Raw genomic sequence first — 23586 nt, forward strand, 5'->3', positions numbered from 1 at the left:
TTATATGAAAGAATAATTTATTGTAAACAAAAGTATAGCATTTTTGTGGATAGAAATTTGCTAGGATAAAATGTTGTTATCTGACGTTGACCTGTTGTATTAACTATTAACACAATAACCCCTTGAATCAAGGAAACATGAGATAGAAAACGTTATTTCTATGATAATGTAATATCTGTACAATTATAATACATAATTTGACTACTATAGTAGTTAATACTTAGTTTTACAATAGCTTGTGAATTCATATCTCTAGCAAAAATATATAGTTGAAATGAAAACTATGCGTAAAATACAACATAGATGAGAAGAGAAAATAAAAATATACAACAAAAACATGACTAGCCTTGTCTAGGCTGGGAGATGCAGACGACGTATGAACGATACATTTGCTACGATTATTATAATATATATGTACACGAGGCTAAGGCATTTCAATCCGCAAACTCAACAACAAGCGCAGACCGGGAATGAGAGCTGCAAACAAACTTCTTGATGCCAAGATTCATAACATTTGTGCAAAATAATGTTAAGCCGCTCAGCCAGTCATGTACAATCACAAACACAGGAAACATTAACTAACAACGTTATGTTTTATAGCTAAAAACAAACCATCGCTTGTGTTCAATATCAACATATTAAATACGTAGGTTTCAGAATACACCCCCAAACTTAATAGAATGATTGAAAAATTGAATGAGGAAAATAAATTTGAAATTTAAGGAATACCTCTGGTAATTACCATGTTCAATACAAGCTGTGTAATTTGTGGAACACAAATAAAATATTTTATTTAAGTTACCAAAGTATAACAATAGTAAGTATCTTAGAATAAAGTTAAGGTTGTCTACACACTCTTAAATAGTAAATATTTTAACAAAATAAATATTACAAGTGAACAATAGACAGTGTGCTGCTAAATTAACAGGTATGCGGTAGGAAAGGATAATAGGTTAGAACATACCAGTAGTAGTATATTTTATGTGTCTCTATGGACTTATTTAAAGGTAAGCCTGCTTTGCTGTCAATTTCCCTAATAATTCCTGGCAGATGCCCAATTTTTTTATCAGATAAACTTTATGTGATGAGAAAGTTACCATGGTTTGCTCAAGATTAAGCAGGGCAGCAAACCTTCACTAACCTAAAAAAATTTATTCAAATCTGGACAATTTTTTGTCAGGAGTTTATGAACATTTCATACATCACATCTAAAGTTAGCCTACAAGTTCACCCTGCTAACTACACCATTTAGTAACGTGGCATGCTGTTTAGTAGGTAGTGTTTGTACTGTTGTAGATTCAACATATTTTAGCAATATTTTTTGTTGGCCTAATATAACTTAAGACAAAATAGCCACATAATAGAATTGTTATAATTTTTTTTCCTAATAGGTACATCAAATTTGAAAATTCTTCTTTTACATTACCTTGTACATTTTACCACACCTAAACTTACATTTTAAAGAGTAGAATTGATTATTAAGGCTTTAACCTACAAGAGGTGTTACCTTTAATTTAGTCCAAACTTTAACCAATGTTCGTTTGGATTTACCCATTGACGCTGTGTTGCGAGTGTAGCTTGATTGAGAAGTCATGAAACAATTCTTGTGTCAATGGGTAAATGTAATGTAATCTTGTTTATCAATATTGATGTGTTTGGTACGGTTTTTCCACCACATTAAACACTGCTGAAAAAGTTTAGACTAAAAGAACCCTAAGTAAAATTGTAGCCTAGTTTTTTAAGTTTAGTGTGATATAGTTAGCTATCTTCTCTAACCATCCTTGAATTTATACAACTAAAGTGTCGGTTCTTAAAAAAGAAAAACACATTGTTTAAATGCACATCAGTAATCATTGTGAACTTTCACTTTTTTTGCATAAAAACTATTCTGCAAAACAAACACAAATTGTGGTAAACCGAGACTATACAACTATTTGTGTTAAAAATTTCCTATTACCTTATTTTCTTCAAGTATCATCAAGAAATACAAAATGAAACTAGCAGTTTCTCTCTGAATAAAAAACAGACAGTTTAGACACTAAAGAATCTGTCCTATCTTAACATTAAAAACAAATCAGGACAAAATGGCCACACACAGCCAATGACATAAAATACCATGAACGAGTTGACAATTTAATTTTGAAATGTGGTGTACAACTTAAATCGATGAAAAATTTAAAAGTCCATGTTAAATTTAGAAAATCTTGGCATCACAAGTTTAATCTAAGAACTCAAAATAATTACAATGAGTAGATGTTCTGTACATGTTAATCTGGACATTACTCGTTGTAGTCCCACCACTCTTTCTCGTATCCTTCGTGAACGTGTTCTAGGAGTGCCTTTCGTCGGCTCTCACAGTATCTGCAAGCCAACAATATTGTTAAGAATTATTAAAATTCACTTTCTCGTGATAAATATTTAGGAAAGAAAACAATTGGCTGATAAAGAGTGTTTTTGGAAAGGGATGGTGTTCAGGTTCCACAGTGAAACACAATAAAAGACAACAATTGTCTGATATGAGTGTTTTTGGAAAGGGATGGTGTTTAGGTTCTATGGTGAAACAAGATAAAATATAACAATTGTCTGATATGAGTGTTTTTGGAAAGGGATTGTGTTTAGGTTCCATGCTGAAACACAACAAAAGATAACAATTGGCTGAGATGTAGTGTTTATGGAAAGGGACGGTGTTCAGGTTCTATGGCGAAACACAATAAAAGATAACAATTGTCTGATATGAGTGTTTTTGGAAAGGGATGATGTTCAGGTTCCATGGTGAAACACAATAAAAGATAACAATTGGATGAGATGTAGTGTTTTTGGAAAGGGATGGTGTTCAGGTACCATGGTGAAACACAATAACAATTGGCTGATGATGAAGTGTTTTTGGAAAGGGACTGGTGTTCAGTTTCTATAGTGAAACACAATAAAAGATAACAATATTGGCTGATGAAGGAGTGTTTTTTGAAAGGGATGGTGTTCAGGTTCCACGGTGAAACACAATAAAAGAAAACACTATTGGCTGATGAAGGAGTGTTTTTTGAAAAGTTATGGTGTTCAGGTTCCACAGTGAAATACAATAAAAAATAACAATTGTCTGATATGAGTGTTTTTGGAAAGGGATGGTGTTCAGGTTCCACGGTGAAACACAATAAAAGATAAAAATATTGGCTTTGGCTTATGAAGTAGTGTTTTTTGAAAAGTTATGGTGTTCAGGTTCCACAGTGAAATACAATAAAAAATAACAATTGTCTGATATGAGTGTTTTTGGAAAGGGATGGTGTTCAGGTTCCACGGTGAAACACAATAAAAGATAAAAATATTGGCTTTGGCTTATGAAGTAGTGTTTTTTGAAAAGTTATGGTGTTCAGGTTCCACGGTGAAACACAACAAAAGATAACAATTGGCTGATATGAGTGTTTTTGGATAGGGATGGTGTTCAGGTTCCACGGTGAAACACAATGAAAGAAAACAATATTGGCTGATGAAGGAGTGTTTTTGGAAAGGGATCGTGTTCAGGTTCCATGCTGAAACACAACAAAAGATAACAATTGGCTGAGATGTAGTGTTTTTGGAAAGGGATGGTGTTCAGGTTCCATGGTGGAACACAATAAAAGAAAACAATATTGGCTGATGAAGGAGTGTTTTTGGAAAGGGATCGTGTTTAGGTTCCATGCTGAAACACAACAAAAGATAACAATTGGCTGAGATGTAGTGTTTTTGGAAAGGTATGGTGTTCAGGTTCCATGGTGGAACACAATAAAAGAAAACAATATTGGCTGATGAAGGAGTGTTTTTGGAAAGGGATCGTGTTTAGGTTCCATGCTGAAACACAACAAAAGATAACAATTGGCTGAGATGTAGTGTTTTTGGAAAGGGATGGTGTTCAGGTTCCATGGTGGAACACAATAAAAGATAACAATATTGGCTGATGAAGGAGTGTTTTTGGAAGGGATCGTGTTTAGGTTCCATGCTGAAACACAACAAAAGATAACAATTGGCTGAGATGTAGTGTTTTTGGAAAGGGATGGTGTTCAGGTTCCATGGTGGAACACAATAAAAGATAACAATTGGCTGATGATGTAGTGTTTTTGGAAAGGGATGGTGTTCAGGTTCCATGGTGAAACACAACAAAAGATAACAATATTGGCTGAGATGTAGTATTTTTGGAAAGGGATGGTGTTCAGGTTCCATGGTGAAACACAACAAAAGATAACAATATTGGCTGAGATGTAGTATTTTTGGAAAGGGATGGTGTTCAGGTTCCATGGTGAAACACAACAAAAGATAACAATTGGCTGAGATGTAGTGTTTTTGGAAAGGGGTGGTGTTCAGGTTCCATGGTAAAACACAATAGACCAAAACAATTGGCTTGTGAAGTAGTATTTTAGTTAGTTGATAAGTTAAATCTTTTAGGTAATTGCAAAACAATCAGTTATTTGCATTTGCATTTTGCTGATTCTTGCGTTGTCAATTCTCTCGACATTATTTAAGACTACTGTGCTAACAAAATGTATTAGTTTCCTATTATAACAAGAAGGAATCCCTCTCTTTGAATTATAGGGTTTAGCCAACCAAACCTTGAATTACAGTGTACATTCCAAATGGACTTGACCTCTGCTTGGACTTTGAAACACCAAATGTATCAAAATGCATGGTAAACTTAGAAATATTAAAAGATTCTCTACAGACTCAGCTTTTAATTTTTGATTCGGTGAGTGTTTGAATTACTAAGGAGTATATGCCTACTGTACTTAAATTATTTCTTAAACTGATATAACTTTGAACTCTTTCAGCTTATAAAACACTTGAAGTAAATTTCAAACAGTTGGGCCATTGCATGATTAAAGGCTATGTAGGACAAATGATCACAAACTTAACGAGTAGAATCACTCTTCCAATTCATTTATTTAAATTAAAGCCATTAATCCTTCAAATCAACTTCAAACAACCCAACAATTTATAATATAGACTCCCATAAAAGCACCTTATGAAGTTTTCAAACTCTGCATCTATACCCCAACTCAGAACGAAATGGCAGTTGATTTTGACCAAATTGTAATTGATTGCACAAGGTAGATGTGGTTGGATACACCCTGATAACTCTTCTATTGATATTTCTACAAATTGTTAGCTAAGCATGTTCCAGTTACATCAATGTTGACTACTGCTATACCGACCTGTACTTGTCTTGCACTTTCTGTTTAATGTCTGCCAAGTTCTCAGATGTTATGTCTCGCTCAAGGTATTCTGACAGGGTTTCGGTCGCGCTCTCCAAATCCCTTTGGTTATCCTTGAAAGGAAAAAACAGAACTAATTAAATCAAATCGGATTCCAGTAAGCCAGTAAGTGTATGAGCAATAGGTAAAGACAACAGAAAAATATAAATGCTATTAGCTTGTCACCAATGGCCATAACCTGCACATTAATTTTTAATTTTTTGAGATGATCTGTGTAGCTTTAAAGTTATTGACTGAGATTAGCTCTGCCCTGCTAATAAAGAAGGCAGTACGGTAAGTGCAAAATTTTCGATTTTCAGGTTTTGTTGTAATTTAAGGTTTTTGGGGTCAGGGATTCTGAAAAACACACTTAAAAAGCCGCATCTACAACCGTTTCTGAGATATGGCAGGTGTATATTGCAGTATATACATCATTTTTCAACAGAAACTAAGCTAAAAGGCAGTATCTATAAAAGCTAAGCAAGAAAGGCAGTATCTGCGATGTAGATACTGCCTTTATGCTTAGTGATGTACATCACGTACTGCCTTTTTGCTTAGCATTATGGGTACAAATGAGGAACTAAAAGCAGTTTTTACCAGCTGAGATTATGTTGTTGTGTTTGTGTTTACACTGTTGTTTGTAAATATGAAAATGGCTAGTAGTAGTTAGATACTGCTTTTTAGCTTAGGGTCCTCCTATTAGCACTTACTAGCTAAACAAAATGGCAGTATGAGCAGATGCTGCCTTTTGGCTTAGCATGAACACAAATATTTCTAAGGACAAAAGCAGTATGTGCATTTTTATATTGATCCAGTTTAAAAAATTTATTTTTTATAGTGTCAATTGAATATTTAGGCCTAAGCATTACCGAAGATAACAAAAAATATTAGTTTAGTCTTCACATGTGTTAGGGCAATGGCGGCAAAGTTGAGGTCATTTTCTGAAAATATTCACTTTTGCACATACTGCCTTCTTTCTTAGCAGGGCAGAGCTGTTTCATCAGTCAGGATAATTTATTTAAAGCCCAATGTTCAGGGACAGCTGGGTCCAATTTCAAACCATCAAAAAGCTACTGACATTTTCTCAGGATCGAACTGGCGACCTTTGGGTTACTAGGCGAGCAAACCAAATAGGGCTGTTTAAGACGTAGCCCTTAGTTCTATTACAAAAGAAAATCTCAAAAGTCTTAGAAAAATAAATGGTCACTAGTAGCTTATTGGAAAAATATACTTTTTGCCTTTTCCAAAAGTTTCTTGTATCCTACACTATGCTAAATTCAGTGATTTAATACCAAAGAATCTATCTGGTATATAAAATGACTATAAACGAAAGCGTAACATTGAAAAGTGAATTACCTCAAAGAGAACTGACTGGTTGTTCTTGCGGAGGTAGAAGGCAAACACATAAGTGTACATGAGCGTCTGCCTGCACTGACACAGGATGTCAACGGCTTTCCTCAGGAACTGAACCTTAAATCAAAGGAAACCAGGATGGTTTATCATGCCAATCATCTAGCAAAACATATTCTATTTCACCCTTTTTTAAACAGCTTAAGATTTGTTGAATTACTTTAGTTAATAATAAATAATTATATAGGATGCAGAGGACACAGCTAACTCACCTGATGAAAGATTTCAGACAAGTCAAAGAACAGATAATAATATGTGTGTTTTTATGTGTTCTTTCTGCTCGTCTGCAACCTTTCCTCAGGTGAGTTAGCTGTGTCCTCTCCATCTTATATATTTACTTAATCCAAGCTAAATGCTTTTTTTCCTAACAACATAACATAACCTTTAGGTTAGTAATACAAATTTATGAAAAATCTAATTTGGATTTAAATATATGTGGAAAACAGAACACTAATATGATATCAAGTTACTAGAATTTCATCAAATACATTTTCCCCCAAATAGCCAAAGTTAAGAGAGCAAGGTGGTTTCAGATGACATATTTTTCAAAAGCTATATTTTTGTTAACAATATCAAAAAAATCTACTTCTTAAAATAATCAATTGTTTTTTAACTTAATACCTTTATGGTCTTCTTCATCTAGAAGATATTTTTTCTCCTCTACTCCATTACATTCTGTTAGCTGTGTTCATCTTATCAGCCATGTAAAACAATTCCAATTTCCAATAAAATTTTCCAATTGATTATAATTTTCATTATGGTTTCAAGTTTTGCTTTAAAGCTGGGTTTTCCTAGACGCGGAGTCGGCCAGCGGAGAGCGGACAACAGAGAGCGGAATTGAAATTAACATGGCATTCCGCTCCGCTGCTAGGAAAACAGTAACATTAAATTACCTAAGACAAGCTGAGTCCGCTCTCCGTTGTCCGCTCTCCGCTGGCCGACTCCGCGTCTAGGAAAACCCAGCTTAACGGAGTGGGGTCAAAAGTGGCTTTACTGTGAGCTTTACTGTCGCTTTCTTTCTTTTGAGAGCATTGAGTTCATCAAGGCCATCTGAGACGATAAAACTTCTATAGATTTAAATAAAGCCATGCATGAAACTGATGTTTTTTATTGGATTACTTTGTCATAATATTTTTTTTTAATCCCAATTAGCCAAAGGTCCAAATGACCCTCTGGACAACTCTAAAAAATCACACAAACCTCGATCCAAGACATGTTGTGTTGTTGCATCTCCTCCATTTTCTCTTTGACGGACGCGTAGAGTTTGTGCTCAAACTTGAGTGACTGCATGTGGTTCATATAACGGTTGCAATAGAAGAGATACCGCTGGAGTGAGGCTCTACTTTTCTCCTGAGCGTCTCTTGCTGCTCTTGCCTCCTCTTCGTCATATCTGTTGCAATTGTACCTGAAACACAACAGCCACAATTTGGTGTAGATGGAGCGAGAACGCAGCAGTGACGAGTGGAATCTGAAACTCAAAATCACTGAAACATGATAAGTTTATGTTTCAATCGGTGAGTTTATATCAAAGTAGATTGCGTTATAAGTCTTGTCTCGCATATTGTTGTACCAATTCCTGCAGTACACTGCTGAAATCTGGGAGAAAAATTATGAGGTTGTTTATTAGTGTAAGATGTGTAACTGTATGGTGTAGAACAGGAAAAATCTGAGTAATATTGCTGAAGTCTTGCTCTGCGATATATCTTCTACTGTGATTTACAAGGTGTAGACAATCAAGTATATTAAACAAAGAAACATCTTCCAGTTATTAAACACTTGGATATGTAAACTACATATTTGATAAAAAAATCCTGCTGTAGAGTGTTTAACTGGTGGATTGTTAATTGCTTGAGTATTCAATTTCCATTTGTTGCATTGGGCCGAGTGTATGCAATTGAAAAGTGTTTTTTACGATATAGAAACCGGACTACTTTCCATGTAGCCAGCTTTAGAATAAAATTATGTGTGCTTAAATTGACCCGCCGATAGAGCGGGAAAATATAAATCAATGATACATGCCAAATATGAACATTTTTCTAACCAAGCCAAATTGAAAAGAAAACTAATTTTAAACTGAGACATATATTAGATCACATCAAATATAGGCTTATAGTGCAATAAAAACTAAGGGAGAATTTACAAATTTCACTCAATGAGGGAGTGGCTTATTCAACTAAGCTCTCGAGTGTATTCTAAACTTTGTTTTAGAATTATTAGAATAAAAATTAACTACAGTCCAAACAGATGAGATGTTTACTTACATATCCATCCAAAGTCAATGGTACTTACCAAGAGGACCCATGGGGTTCCCACGGTCCCAAACAAACCCAACAGAAGTCTGTCTTGCAGTTCTGGTTCTTGCACACCATGTGGTTACATCCACCGTCCTTCTCAATCGTAACATTGCACTTGGGACATTCCTGCCAAACAGAAGACTGTATCATCATATGACAGTGCAACCTCGATATAAAAAAAACCCCAGGAACTTAATCAAGATTCAATTACACTGAGATATTGAATTAAAATTAGGTTTACTACAATGAAGTTTGTTTCGCTTTTTTCAATCTCATCATGGCTCATGATTCTTTTTATATTTTTGACACTAAAAAACTGACTAAATACCAAAATATGAACCTTTCTTGTAAACTAAAAAATCTTTTCTACCAACCAGAGTGCTATAACTGAGCATCTATCTATCTACATATTAATAGGCAAGCATGTTTCTTTAAAACCTTTTTTCTCTGCTCGTGTGCATCGCAGGGAAAATCTACGCATACTGTTGGAAAGATATTTTCCTGTAGATGTGCAGAATCCCTTTATAAATTAAAATAGGCTCAAAAATAAGCACAAAAAATGTGTTTAAAAATTTTGAAAGAATTAACATGGATCTTATGGGTTGTCATGCTGGTGACGAAATAACAACGAAATATAAACAGAAAATCTAAACAAATGGAAGAAACTTCAATCACATGTTTTATTTACAGTGTGGGGTGAAAATAGAGAAGTCTGTACATTACATATTTTTGGTCGCGTTTCGACCACTGGACGACCTCTAGTACAAATTAATATTGAGATGCAAATTTTTACATTTGTTATAAAGTACAGACATATAGAGGTGAAATTCACTAATTTTATATTGAGGAATTTGTTATTGCGAGGTTCATAAAATTGAGAATGCAATGTAATATTTTCTCTTGTGTGACCACACAATTAATTATCACTTATCAGCTGAGAGGTTATGACTACTGTAAAATGTCACAAATTCTACGGTTATTGCATTTATTGTGCTTTTGTAGCAGACTTGAATAAAAATATAGGGAAAACAATAGTTTTTGATTTAACATTAGTAAATAATTTAAGTCATTCGCAAATTCAACAAAGATGTTTTAAAACATGTAACACATCATTAGCCAAGTAGCAGGTTTATCTATAATGGATTTTGCAACATTAGTCATTGAGTCTATGACTCAGCCTAAGGCTGGAATTATCTCAAGCCTTTATCAGTCCAAGGTTCAGTTCCAGTACTTTGACCTAATGATTGTTATCTAGGATCTTATCTCATTTCCATAAACAATATTGATGATTTAAACTTAAAAACAAAATGGTTTGCATAGTAATAAACAATCTACTCATTATTTAAGGTACGTTTTGCTTGGAGCGACATTTGCGACTGTCACTCAGCGACGGTCACCGAACAGCAGTCGCGGGACACTGCTCTTGCGGGTTTTGGATAGTCGTGTTTGGAAGGGGTTATTTTGTAAACCAAACTCTTTCTAGTTGATTTTTATCTTTTTTGTGTCATTTTGAAGAGCTCACTCTCAACTAAGTTATGGTTTTTTTTTATTGAGACAATATTAAATTTATATAACCAAAAGTAATATTCTTTAACATGTCTTTAAAAAAACACACAAGAACACACAGCTTGAACAACAGTAAAATCGTACCTTGGTGTTGGCCGCAATCCAGTTGGAGGTCTCCGAGTCGTCGTCACACTTCTTGATCCAGCGCTTGAGCAGGTTACAGCGCACAGGGTCGTGCCAGTTTTCTCCGCATTGGAAGCAGAACGTGTGCTGGCACTTGCATGTCACTGGCCGAGACTCCACGTGTTGCACCTTGATTGCGTTGTTGCAGTCGGGACTCGGACACCACCTCAGCAGCCGGTTGCACTACAAAATCACACTCACATTGATTAACAAACTTCAAACAAACCATTTTAGGACATTTTCTGTTAATTTACTGCCACCAAGTTTTATGAGGTTTATATAGGTCCGGTTAAATAATTGTCTTCAAATCCAGTTCAGGATTAAGTTGGGTCCAGTTAGGTTAGGTTAGACCCAAAACATAGCCTAAAACTTCTGGAATAGTGTATTAATGTATAGACATGTAATAGGCCTAGGCTAATTGGAATAAGTGGTGGTAAATTAATTTAAAAGCTCCAAATCATTAAAAGTAGCCTAACTCATGGCCTCAGTAACAAACAAAGTTCAAACTCTAAAGAATCATTGTTAGGTGCAGTGTCCTACATTGCCATTTTACCAGGGGCTACTTAAAGTTATTTAAAATTACACAGTCAACTCTGGCTAATGTGACACTCACAGCACCGAAAGACTGATATATTTCCAAAAACATTGCATTACTGAAATAAATAAAAAACTTAACCATAATATTAGTTGTGCACTATAAAACTTATGAAACTTAAATGTGCACTCTTCGGCTAGGGATTATTTAAAAAAAAGGAATGTTGGTTGAATACAGGAAAACTAGGCCTGTTTTGATAATAATTACCTAAAAGTATTACCCAAGATTTGGGTTCATAACAAACATTCCAATGGATAATGTTCACTAACCTCGACAAAGCTGTTGGTGATGAGGTGTTGGTATTTGAGTTTGACTCGTGAGTCGCGCACCAGTCGCATGACTGTTGCGTCGTCCACCAGTATGTCACAGCCGTGAGCCGCACACGCAATGGTCTGCCCGACACCTTCCTCCATGATCTTAGTAGTGAGATACTCGGCCCAGCACTGCGTACAGAACCGGTGGCCGCACTCTAGGCCAGTCATCAGCTGTCCGACAACATAGTTTAATTGGTTGTACCTCATTACCTTCTCTTTTGCTTGAGACCAATGTATTGGATAAGCAGCGTCAAAAGAATAATTTAGTTCCTAACCTACTTTCTTTATATTCAATGTGGGAATATTTATCTTAATTTTTAATTCGTTCAGATTACATATGATAAGAGCAAACTTCGTCAAACAGATTTTGTAATGTATTTTATACTGTAATATGTCATAGGCCTAACTAATAATATAATATACAAACACCTTAGAATACATTAGAACAAAATATTTCACTGTTTGATAAAAAAAAAACAGTAAACTATGTCTCTTGTAAGCGTATATCAACTACTCACATTGGTTGGTAAGACGGCAAAACAAATCTCACATTCCTCTGTTCCTGAAGATGACTGCTTGCGAGTTGGCTGTAAAAAGAAGAGAAATAATTAAAAAGAAGAAAAAAATGTTAATAGCAAGCAAATTATTATATTGATATCATACAATACAACCGAAAAAGGATCTTCTCCAATTTATGACTGATACCAATAAAAAAAACTAGTATCTGTTTGTGTGTTATTTGTAATACAGTAGACTCTCGCTCATCCGGACTAATGTGACAGATGTTCAGTCCGCATTACGAAAAAATCCGGACTATCGAGAGTCAAGCAAATACAGTACAAAGAAAACACAATAGAGGATGAGCTCATAGATAGGATGCTGAAGTTCATTAAGCAACTCAGGTTTGACGGACTCTGATGTACCATGTGTGGAGCACAAAAAGCCCATCAGTGGCTGACATGCAACAGGACAAAGTCCGCCCCTACAGAATCAATCAATCAATCAATACAGTACTGTATATAGCTGTTTTTTCAATTTTGTTCCAGGTCCACAGTATTGATAGCCGGGTAAATGCAGTTCCACCAGTAATAATATTTACCGCTTTGTTATCTGAGTTTTTGATTATCCAAGGTAGTCTCGGTCCTGTTTAGCTCTGATAACCGGACTTCTACTGTACTGTGCAGCTAAAAAAATCACAATTGCCGATCCGGACTAGCAGGAGTCCGGACAAGGCCGATCCGCATAAGCGAGAGTCTACTGTATATAAGAGTTTTAACTAGGAATTTCAGTCACACAAAGTAGTTTTTATTGGATATTTTAGCTGTTATTTGCTTTACTATAGGTACAGTTTAAGTGAATCTTATAAAAATTTAATCATATAGGCCTAACTTCGTTACAGTATTTTCATATGTGCATCATTCCCTTTTTAAGTTTTTTTATTAGGTTACATAATGATTTTTAACCACTTAAAAATGAATAAAAAAGTAGAAAAACTTAGTAAAAAAATATGTTGTCTAGTTAAAATTTATTTCTAAAACCAATGGCGGATGTGTAACTGTACAGATTTATAGAACATATGTCTCATTCGAATACTTCCTCGTTGTGAAGCACGGGTACAGAAGTTAGTTATTTATTATGTTTACTCTAAATAAGTGCTTGTGTAGATTTAAAGTTTGTGTTATTCAAATATTAGAAAATATTAACAAACTTTAATAGGCCTAACTTGAATTTAAACAAGTAAACCTAATAGGATTTCTATTCTAGGGGTAAGATTCCAGATCGTACAAATTGGTTTGCTGGCTTGGGGGTAAATTTCCGAGGTGTTAAAATTCCGGGCTGTACACTCTTGGTTTTCTGATTTGATTTGTTCTGATTAAATTAACAACCGTGATAAAAAATTATTCAAATCCCCCATAGTTTCAGATTTTCATTATTTCACTGTATCGGCCTAATATACTATCCATCTTTCCATCAGCAAATTATAGTTATTATTTATAGTGGTTATTGAATTTTAGGATTAATATTCTAGCCAAGCCTATTCAAATTTAGCAGCTATTTTAAGTATTAGGCCTACTGTCTCTTCTTGTAGACTTAAAACTTATACCTAAGCCAGGTACTTTCCTTTTTACTCAATTGTTGGATTACTAAAACAAATCAGCAAGCTAAAATATTCGTAACAATCAAGGTTATTTTTTAAAGAATGTTCATAATTTTCAAATCTTTCTTCAAAGTATCTTGCTATGCCCCAAGTATTTCTCCCTTATTCATATTAGGTGTACAACTCAGTTTTGAGGGTATCACCTGGACCACACTTATGGGTTATCTATTTGCCACCCAATTAAATTTGATGCTTACTGTTAATTGACTTATTTACACTAGGCACTATTGTGCATATATAATTTACTAACAAGAACAAGGCTCATGTTAGGCCTACCTACTTTTGCTACAAAAAATTTTGCTTAGGTAGGATTAAAAGCTACAAAATTGTTAAATTAATTGTATTTTAATACCACTGATTTGAGTTCATCAAATATTTTTTTCTTGCCTCTTGGTCTGTAAGTGACTTCTTCTTGTTTAGGTCTTTTCCCCACTGGTCCCTGATATAAACTCAAATGTTAATATAGGCTAAGAAGTTAGAGGGGTTTAATTATTAAAAGTATAAAAAGTTCTACCAGATTTCATGAAGTAGGCTACAACTAACTAAAAAAATAAAATGTTTAGGCCTATTTTTTTTTTTTTTTTCATTGGTGAATTTAACACTTAATTGATTACCCAGACATGAGTCTCCCTACAACTTCTACTTTTGTTCTTGACAGTTGGATATCTTATTTTCAAATTTTATGCTGCGGATACAAAATTGTTCAATAAGGCTATACTGCAAAAGTAGGTACCTAATTTTATATTCTTTATAAGAAGTTGTCAGCGTTAACCTTCGCCCACATAGGCATTAAGCCTGTGCGTAGAACGTGCGTACAAGGCAAGGGGTGAGCTGGTATGCAGTAGGCCTACATACCAGAGTGAAATGACAATAAAACTTTGTGGTTCCACCAGGAATCAACAACATTGCTGCCATGGATCCACTTAGTCCAATCTGAATGAACCACTGACTCAGTTCATGTACCGACAGCTTCTTGTGAGATGTTTGGTATAAAAAAGTGAAATCTTAAGTTTAATCTTAAAGCAGGAAAAAGTTAAATAAATTAAGGGACTACGGTACGTCAAAGGAATGGAGTTTGTTCAAGACACAGTCCTCAAATCAACACACTACACATGAAATAAGGGTACCTATTCAGTTGCTTTGTAAAAATTTAACTTAAACTTACAACACTTACTTTTGGGCGAGTGATGACGGAGGCTTTAAAAGGGTTGACGACTCGAGCCTCAGCAAACATTTGGTCTTGATCTCCATCGTAAAACCTTTCATACAGTTTCTCTCGGTCCCACTTAAAATGGTTTAACAGAATTCTTGTGGTTGTTGCAGGAATCTAAAAGGAAATTATTTTAGTAACAAAATTTATGATCAACCAAATTGATGAAAGATTACTAATAACTACTGTACAGGTCAAGGACACAGTTCCACAGAAAACCTACCATTATTGTAGGATAAAATTTTCACACGAGGCCTACGGTATTTAATTTTATAGATTAGGCCTAAGTAAAGCCTAAATAAAACTTGTATAATCAACCTCCACAATCCCCATAGCCGGGCAACGCTCTCCGTTTTATTATTTTAAGACATTTTATTTTAATACACAAAACTTCAGTTTCCAACATAGGCTAACACAACATTTTATTACATAGTATCTACCAACAAGAAATAGGCCTATTTAATGTAAATACATTTAATAGGTACTGTAGTTACCTACTTAAAACATTTTAATTGAATACCGGTACATAATACCCCCACTCACACTGTATGGGCCAGTTTAACAGAAATACTGGAATACACGGAAGACCAATAGGAATTGCACAGTATAGTTACGGGCGGGAAGGTTAGTTGCTTTGATTACTAATAACTCAAAAACTATCTTAAGTACCCAAAATCCAATTTGTTGAGACTTACTATTCAACAATAAACTCTAAGTTAACTGTCAAGAACACAGACAATCTAGATTACATTTTTATAGGGTCCAAACACTCGCAACAATTGAGGTTAATCTGGTTTCTCTAACACGGCAGACGGTCTAACAGCAAATTGGTACGTAGTAATTTCACGCCAAAACTGGAAACAAATATTGCTTAGAAATGAAGCAACCAGGAATATTTCACAAAATTGCATGATTAAATACATATAAGTATAGGCCTAAATGTACAGTTTTTTTTATAGACTCCACTTTCACAAGACGATTTTTCTCCAGAGAGAAGTTGTAGTTTTTTTTGTCATCGCAGTAACTTTTTTTAAGCGTTAAGCCAAAACAAAAAAAGATTCCCTGACTTTTTATTAAAAAAACATGTTTTTCCTGACTTTCGGCATTATTTTCAAGTGTTCCCTCACCTTTTTCTATCTCCCTGACTTTCCAGAAAGTGTACACTCTGCAATAACGGGTGTTGCGGCCATCACGGGATACAATTACCGATGTTGTGGAGACTGCAAGTTAAACGCTCACGGGTCTTACCGCGGTCGCGGGAGAAGATTACCGATGTCGCGGAGACTGCAAGTGCTCACAGGTGAAGTCGCGGGAGACGAATACCGAAGTCGCAGAGACTGAAAGTTACGCTCACAGGTGTTGCCGCGGTCGCGGGTTACGATTACCGAAGTCGCAGAGACAGCTATTTAAAGCTCACGGGTGTTGTCGCAGTCGTGGATGACGATTATCGAGAGACTGCAGATCATGCTACTCCCGATTTCAGACCATTTAGCCGTTCCAACCATTGAATGGTCCCATCATGGTCGGTTATTAGGGGTTCTACTGTAAGTTTGCCTACCTGGCTGGATTAGCCTACTACTAAAATATTCCCTTAAAGTTGTCAGATTTATTTCCAATTTAAATAACATTAATTTTAGTGAGTAGGTAGACTACCTTTAGTTTAACTTAGCTGCTAACTTAAAAGGTCACGGGTATTGAGGTGTTTATTTTATTTTTGCCTAAATGTTTGATAGCCTAGCTTAGTATCCTGTTAAATAAACAATATTGCCATAATTTATAAAAATACTGTAGGTAAGTTATATTCATAAAAAAGCAAACTAGAACAGTTTATTTACTCTCCAAAAGAATAACATGGGAATTTTAAATGTGGGCCTATACAAAATTGTTTAAGTGCTAAGTTATCTTTGTTAATTGTTAGGTAACCTAGGCATAAACTTATACTTACACTTACAATAATAACAAAATTATTTTTCTTTTCTTAAGCTCTACAAAACCGTTTGGAAAGAAATTGTTTTATTTTAAGTTTTAAGAATCAAAAATGGGAAAACCCAATTTTTACCCTGTAGAACCCCCCGTTTCCATAAGTAAGTCCGATCATGCTGGTTCGCGAACTTGTTTGAATAACCATAGGCCTACAGTTAGAGTACTACTAACCTCTAGGCACCTCAAAACGAAATAAGTAAATCAGAGTTAGTTAGTGGAAACTATCTGCATACCATGATAATAGGCCTAAGTTAGACCTGTATCATAGGTTCTATGCGGAGCAGTACCCTGGTCCAGGGAGAGTAATTTGGTTGGTTCCACTAAATTCTTTTAATTTCCTAGGTAATACAGGCAGTATACGAGTTGCTATTTCTACCGGTTAAAACTTTGCTAAAGCTAATTATTTCAACCTAGGGCCTATCCATCCTATGTAAGCAATTCATTTTCTTATTTTAGATGTGCCTTTGAATTTAGTAACTTAGGCCTAGCCTTTGAATATATTTGGCTTGGTTTTTAGTAAGTTCACAGATAAATCCTCAAGTAAGGATAGTCTAGCCTATAAGTTATAACTAGCCATGAAGAAAAGAGGTAGGGCCTAGGCCTACAAGGAACAGAAAAGACACAAGTAGGCCTAGGGCCTAAGCCTAAGTACTTAGTGTTACTTAAATATTAAATCTGATAAAACTTAATAGGCATATTAAAACCAAGCAGTATCCTTGTTCTACTTTATTTTTAACTGAACACAATAACCTAGTTCAAGGACGTGCAATTTGACAGTTGCAGCATTAAAATCTAAACAAAGACCATAGCCTACCTCTACGACGGTGTTAACTTCACGAATGGAATCAACCATATGTTGCACGATTTCTTCAGTGGACAAGACCTCATAAGGGTATTCGTCAACATCAATTTGTCTTTCCTTGGGGTTGTTAGCCTCAACATCTAACATTGGAAAATCTTCGTCCCCTGAGCTCTCATTTCCCGAGTCGATGTCATCGTCAGGTCTCTCCTCATCAGAATCCATTTCTGAGGGAGTAATAAATTGGATAAACTCTTAAATGTACAATAATACACCAAAATCTCTTTGATTTGTACAATTTTCAATTAAATTGAAAAGTATTATAAATCACAACAAACTTAAGAAACACTTAACTACTGTGCAATATTCTCCGTTCTCTTCTCTCTTCTCTCTCCTCTCCACTCCTCTCCTCTTCAATTCCATCCTTTTTTTTGTGAATACTCATATGACGTCAGCTTCTGCACTCCATACCTTTGGATTTTGGTTAGATACGAAATATCTAAAGTACAGTATAAAATGAAATTCATGCAGTTATTAGCATAGACTTGTGTTGGATAGTCTATGGCATAGACTAAGGAACACAAGGGATAATGTTTTATCTATGTTATTAGCTAAAGAAATCAAAATTTTCTAAAATTTAGTGTTAGTACATCAAGTTAGAATAATACAAATTACGTCTTTTGTATATTTTTATTTATTTTATTTTTATTTTTATTTTCCATTGCAATGCCATTTACAATAATAACAATCAGTTAAGATTATAAATAAGATTATATAAACTCCAAGACTGACTTAGAAACTATACAACAAAACAACATTTCATCAAAAATTACATCAATACAATCAATTAGGTAACAATAATATAAAAAACTTCAGTACTGTAGTTTATTTTATTATTTCCCAATGGCATGGTCCCTTTGCTGTGAATATTACATTGACAACAATTACAAACAAATAAGAAAACTACCAATGCGAATGGTTAACAAAAATAAATACTTACAAATAAAAATAATATGACAATTATATTCACTCTTTAGGGCGTGCAGATCATTCCTTTTACAAGGGATTCATTGAAAAGTATCAGAATAGGCCTAAATCGTCACAGTTCACAGTGTCGGAGGACAGACAGAGCACAGACGGAGGGATGTTGCACGGCCCCTTTAAATCCAAGGGGCCCATTTCATAATAAACTACAAGTTACAACTTGAAACTTGTATTTTCCATTAGATTTGCATTGGGCGATAAAACCCAATGCAAACTCAAACAATCTTAGTGTTTTTTTTTTTGTGGTCTTAGTGTATTTTTGATTTACTAATAAATATTAGTTTGTACTTTATTATGAAATGGGCCCCAGGCCGTGGCCTTCGAAGAGGCAACGTCGCAAGTAGTGTTGTGACAGCTGTTTAGTTTGGAGGCAGCTAAAATTGTATTTGTGTATTTTTTAAGGATACGAAAGATTGGTTACTGGTCCATGAAGATATTGACTCCATTTAAATATACAGAAATCGATTTTCAGTTTATAGTCCTATTGATTTGTTGTTTAATTATATTGGTTTTATTTGAAATCTTTTAATAAATGCATATTCATACATTTTAATTTAAATTAATAATATGCAATTTAATGATCTGTTGTCACGTGTCTGCCATAATATCTTAATAGACGTCTGGTGCTGGAAAATACATAGGGGTGATAAAATTCGGGTCTGACTTAGGGGAGGTACGAATGAGGCATTTAGTTCAAAATTCCTCCGCGAACAGCGCTGTAGTAGAGAGCACTTTGTCAATGAAGGTTTACTATTCGCAGAAATAGTTCTGCTCATAAAATAAAATTATAAATGCCTCAAACTCAATTTTATAATTTTTTAATTATAAAATTAAACTATTATAACCTAACCAAACTAACCAAACTTGCTGATAATTAAATAAAATAAAAAAGATTAGTAATAGAAAAAATAATAATGTTTATTAAATAAAACTAGAAATTGCTCGATTAAAATTTTATAATGACTTAATAATAAAATTAAACTGTCATAACCGAACCAAACCAACCAAACTTGCTGATAATGAAAAAATCTGAGACAAAAAGTTAATGTAACCAGCGAGATTCGAACCCGGGACCTTTGGCACTCCAGCCCGGCACGCTAACCACTAGACCACCTAAGCCGTTGTCCACAAACCGTATTGTTACGGTAATAGCGTTCCCTCAGCTAATAAGAAGCCCACAGCTGTCATCGTAGCCTCTTCCGTACCTCCCCTGAGTAAATACCATAAAATTCCCATCATATATGCTGACGTCACCCAGATTGAAAACAAAAGATCAACTGATTGAAGTGCCATATAAGTATATTTGTTTTGATTTGATTGTTATTTTTTTTATTATTTTTTTATAAATGGTGAAATTAAATATTGAAATTAGTGTTTGCAATCTGGGCGCTAAACAACCACGGCCAACTTTTGGCCGTGTAAACAACACTAAAGTACGGCCGCTTAGAAAGACCTATTAGTTTGTCCAATATATTATTTATCACAATCATCTCGGTAGTGAGTCGGTGGCTCAGTCGGTAGCGTCACGGACTTCGGACCCAAGGCAGCGATGTCGTGGGTTCGGATCCTGGTCACTGCCGATAACATTTTATCAGTACAGTTCACCTTTGTACTGTACCAGCTCACTCCTTGCTTTGCTGCAAACGATCCACGCACGGGCGCTTAGTCTATGTGGACGGGCAAATGCAAGGTTAAAAGAGGCCGCCAACCTCTTAAAAAAAAATCTCCATCATTACATTTAATACGATAAACCCCCTTGTCTATGCTATGTTTTTCTTTTTGTTTCATACCAATATTCTTGTTTATTTTATATCCCGGCATGTAAGCAAACTTCTTAAAAATATTACCTACGTGAAGCACCTGAAAGACACACCTGAAAGAACATCCTTCCCACAATATAAGTTTTGATAAATCGCTAAATAAATGTGCTAAAAGCCTGTGATAACACTCAAAGGTCGAAAATATGGGAGGAGTATTTTATTTTCAAAAAGGTCACTTCAATGGGTAAACATAGCTTATTATACCAGAGGTTACCAGAGACCTGTGACAGCGACTGAAGATGCATTGTAATTAATGCGAAACGCGTCTCGCAGGAGATAAGAATTTTGGACACCTTAGGCTACCAAAAAGGTAAAAATATTGATAATAAATAGGTGTCTAGGCTAATATCTACAAAAAAAGTAATATTTCTGTAGAAGTACACATCTGCATGGTAACAATTTTAAACTAGCCAGCTTTCTCATTTCCATCATGTCTCGTCTCATTTCCAGGTTCTTCTTCTTATCACTGAATCAACAGAAAAAAGTTCTCGTTTGTTTTTGTTGTTTTTGTTATAATAATGAATGTTACTATGTTTTTAGATAGAATTAAGTTTCAGTGCAAGAGAAACAACTGTATTTGAAAATTAAATTAAGTAAGATTCTGGAATCAAGGCTAATATAATTCAGCGCAGATCAAGGTGAAGATAAATACTATTACTTACAACGTGTTAATATGATTCTTTGGTCAGATCAGAACTAAGTTAGGCCTACCCCTCGCCTCTCAGACTAAGCGAATTCAATCAATTAATTATTATCAGTTATTTCGTTTGATTTGGATTTTTACTCAAATATTTCCATAAAGAAGACATATTTATCCTCCATTTAATAAACAGGTCGTCTGAACTGAACTAATTTAATTTCATCTTGTTCCTTGTTGATAGCCTAGACTAGGCCTTGGCCAATTAACTTAATTTACTAGGCCTAGAGCTCTAACAAGGAATGAGTTCTTCAACCCTGTAGGCCTACGCTTCCAGTTGAATTTTTTTAGGCTTCAGTTTCTTCTAAGTTAATGAGTGCTCACACGGTTGCTCTAGAAAGATATTGTTTTTTGGTTGAGCAAACACTTCCGCCTACATTTCTTGCACTCCGCCAAATTGCTGAGAGCACCATGCCATACAAGGAGATCCAGCTCATCTTTACTCATTTGTATTTAATCTTTTAATTAACTCAACATGCACAAATTGTATGGCACAGGCACCTCCATGGCATTGTTCAATTATAGAACCTACAAGAGAATGATTGAAAAGATCATCGTAACTTAGTCACACACTGAGCCGCTGTTCCTCCGTCATATCCCCTATCTTTCACTGGCACGTACTATAACACAAGCTTATCAGTATCTACCTTAGCTAATTGAAATGAAAAAAAAAATCTTTATTTTTTAAGGCAAAGTTAGGGCCTAATGACCCTTTCTTACCCTTAACCTACGTATGGAAATACCTAAAAACTCATTTCCTTTAAAGAGCGATGTTAAAAAAATTACAATAGGTATGATCTAGAGTAATTCTTGTAATTTTACAACATAACATTTTTTTAGTAAAATCCCAATTGGTACTAATCTATTAATAGGTAATACAAAATATTGGTACATGTACACATAATTGTATACCGGTACCTTCTCAATTATAAATTAGGTACCTTACATTTTATCAACCCTGAAAAAAGTTGATCTAGCATCGATTTTTGCGGTTGAATATTAAGAAAATAGCCCTCAATAGGGTTAAATGAACAAATTCTCCATTGTGGCATCTGAGTGCCAAACATTTTAGGTTAGATCTTCTCTCTTAAATGAACTTGATCTCTTCTGTCAATGTTGTCTAAATAGCAGGTCTAATTTCGTAGGTATTTTGAAATGGCAAAGCCAGAGCCAGACTCATCAAAGAAGTCCTCACCCCACCAACATAGCATTGATGGATATGCCATCGTTGAAAAAATTGGGGCTGGAAGTTACTCCACAGTATACAAAGGATTTAGAACTGTAAGTATAACCTTTTGTAATTGGGCCTAAATTGTTTAATTTGTTCATTTTTGGCAGTACGGTAGTATATAAAGTAGGCCTACATAAATGTTTGTATGGTATTATTTTTTTCAAGGGCGAACATGTTCCATCACAATTAATTAGAAAAAAACAAGATTTTCTTAAGTTTCAAAGATTTTCTTTCAGTCTTGCTTGATATCCACTATATTTGTCTACCCTCTATCTTGTACTCATTGTTTTTTCAGGATTTATTATTTATTGTTTTGATTACTAGATACAGTTCTCTTTGAGGTCCCTCTTTTGTGATTTTACAGCATTGGCAGGGTTTGTGTTGTAATATTGTTACCGTCCATGCTAATTATTTTGTTTGATCTGTTACCACTCAAAGATGGGATTAGATACCAAATCCCAAAACATTGTGAAAACTGTTTTTTTTTTCCAATCGTGATAGCAAAATCACACAATAATTCTATTATTAGCATTATCTATTACTTAAAAACTCTCATTTATATCTACACCTACCTAAACTATTGGTCGACCCATTGGCATATTTCTTCATGCTCTAGGCTATGTACAATAAAATGTTTGCTACTACTTTGTAAGAAGAGTGAAATGGGGTACTTGTTTTGTGTATTTTCTGTTTGAAAAAATGTCAAATTTTGTATAAAAAGGGTTTTTATTGAAATAAAAATATTTCAATTAGGCTAATTTAATACAAATTGAAATAAAATTAATTTGGTGACTTTCTATAACATTAAGTTGAATTTTTTTATTGATTTTACACATTGACCGTCTGTTTTGACAAATATTACAAAGTCGTATGAATTTTGTTGTCTTAATTTTTTTCCTATGTTAAACATGATGTCTTTTCCAGATTGGACCGAGGGAAACTGTTGCTATAAAATGTGTAGAGAAAAGCAAACTGTCAACTACTGGAAGAGAAAACATCATTACAGAAATAAGAATGTTAAAAATGTTAAAACATGAATATATTGTTCAAATGAAAGACTTCCAATGGGACGACAGGTACGTAAAGTTTAAGGGGTAAAGAGAGAGAGAGAGAGAGAAATTCTTTA

At 34.6% G+C, this 23586-nt stretch overlaps 2 protein-coding genes across 5 annotated transcripts in view; one reads left to right on the forward strand and one right to left on the reverse strand.

Moving 5' to 3' along the window:
- Nucleotides 1-23586, reverse strand: part of LOC129002010 (E3 ubiquitin-protein ligase ariadne-1) — a 26126-nt gene continuing 2540 nt past the window's right edge. Inside the window, exons 2-12 of one of the 2 annotated variants that reach the window (XM_054429495.1) lie at nucleotides 17684-17895; nucleotides 14851-15003; nucleotides 14029-14115; nucleotides 12037-12105; nucleotides 11474-11689; nucleotides 10571-10792; nucleotides 8916-9046; nucleotides 7827-8031; nucleotides 6573-6686; nucleotides 5178-5290; nucleotides 1-2361 (exon numbers count right to left, since the gene is read on the reverse strand). In XM_054429495.1, the coding sequence (XP_054285470.1) occupies nucleotides 2280-2361; nucleotides 5178-5290; nucleotides 6573-6686; nucleotides 7827-8031; nucleotides 8916-9046; nucleotides 10571-10792; nucleotides 11474-11689; nucleotides 12037-12105; nucleotides 14029-14115; nucleotides 14851-15003; nucleotides 17684-17895 (1604 nt within the window). In that variant the 3' untranslated portion in view covers nucleotides 1-2279. The remainder of the gene's footprint in view (nucleotides 2362-5177; nucleotides 5291-6572; nucleotides 6687-7826; nucleotides 8032-8915; nucleotides 9047-10570; nucleotides 10793-11473; nucleotides 11690-12036; nucleotides 12106-14028; nucleotides 14116-14850; nucleotides 15004-17683; nucleotides 17896-23586) is intronic. The other variant, XM_054429496.1, reaches the window with a different exon arrangement.
- Nucleotides 21054-23586, forward strand: part of LOC129002011 (serine/threonine-protein kinase ULK3) — a 22394-nt gene continuing 19861 nt past the window's right edge. For all 3 annotated transcript variants that reach the window (XM_054429498.1, XM_054429499.1, XM_054429497.1), the window contains exons 1-3: nucleotides 21054-21170; nucleotides 22375-22510; nucleotides 23385-23536. In XM_054429498.1, the coding sequence (XP_054285473.1) occupies nucleotides 22385-22510; nucleotides 23385-23536 (278 nt within the window). In that variant the 5' untranslated portion in view covers nucleotides 21054-21170; nucleotides 22375-22384. The remainder of the gene's footprint in view (nucleotides 21171-22374; nucleotides 22511-23384; nucleotides 23537-23586) is intronic.

The sequence above is a fragment of the Macrosteles quadrilineatus genome, unplaced genomic scaffold (genome assembly GCF_028750875.1).
Source record: "Macrosteles quadrilineatus isolate MER2022 unplaced genomic scaffold, UCM_ALF_1.0 Scaffold_9__3_contigs__length_116548681, whole genome shotgun sequence".
Lineage (NCBI taxonomy): Eukaryota > Metazoa > Arthropoda > Insecta > Hemiptera > Cicadellidae > Macrosteles > Macrosteles quadrilineatus.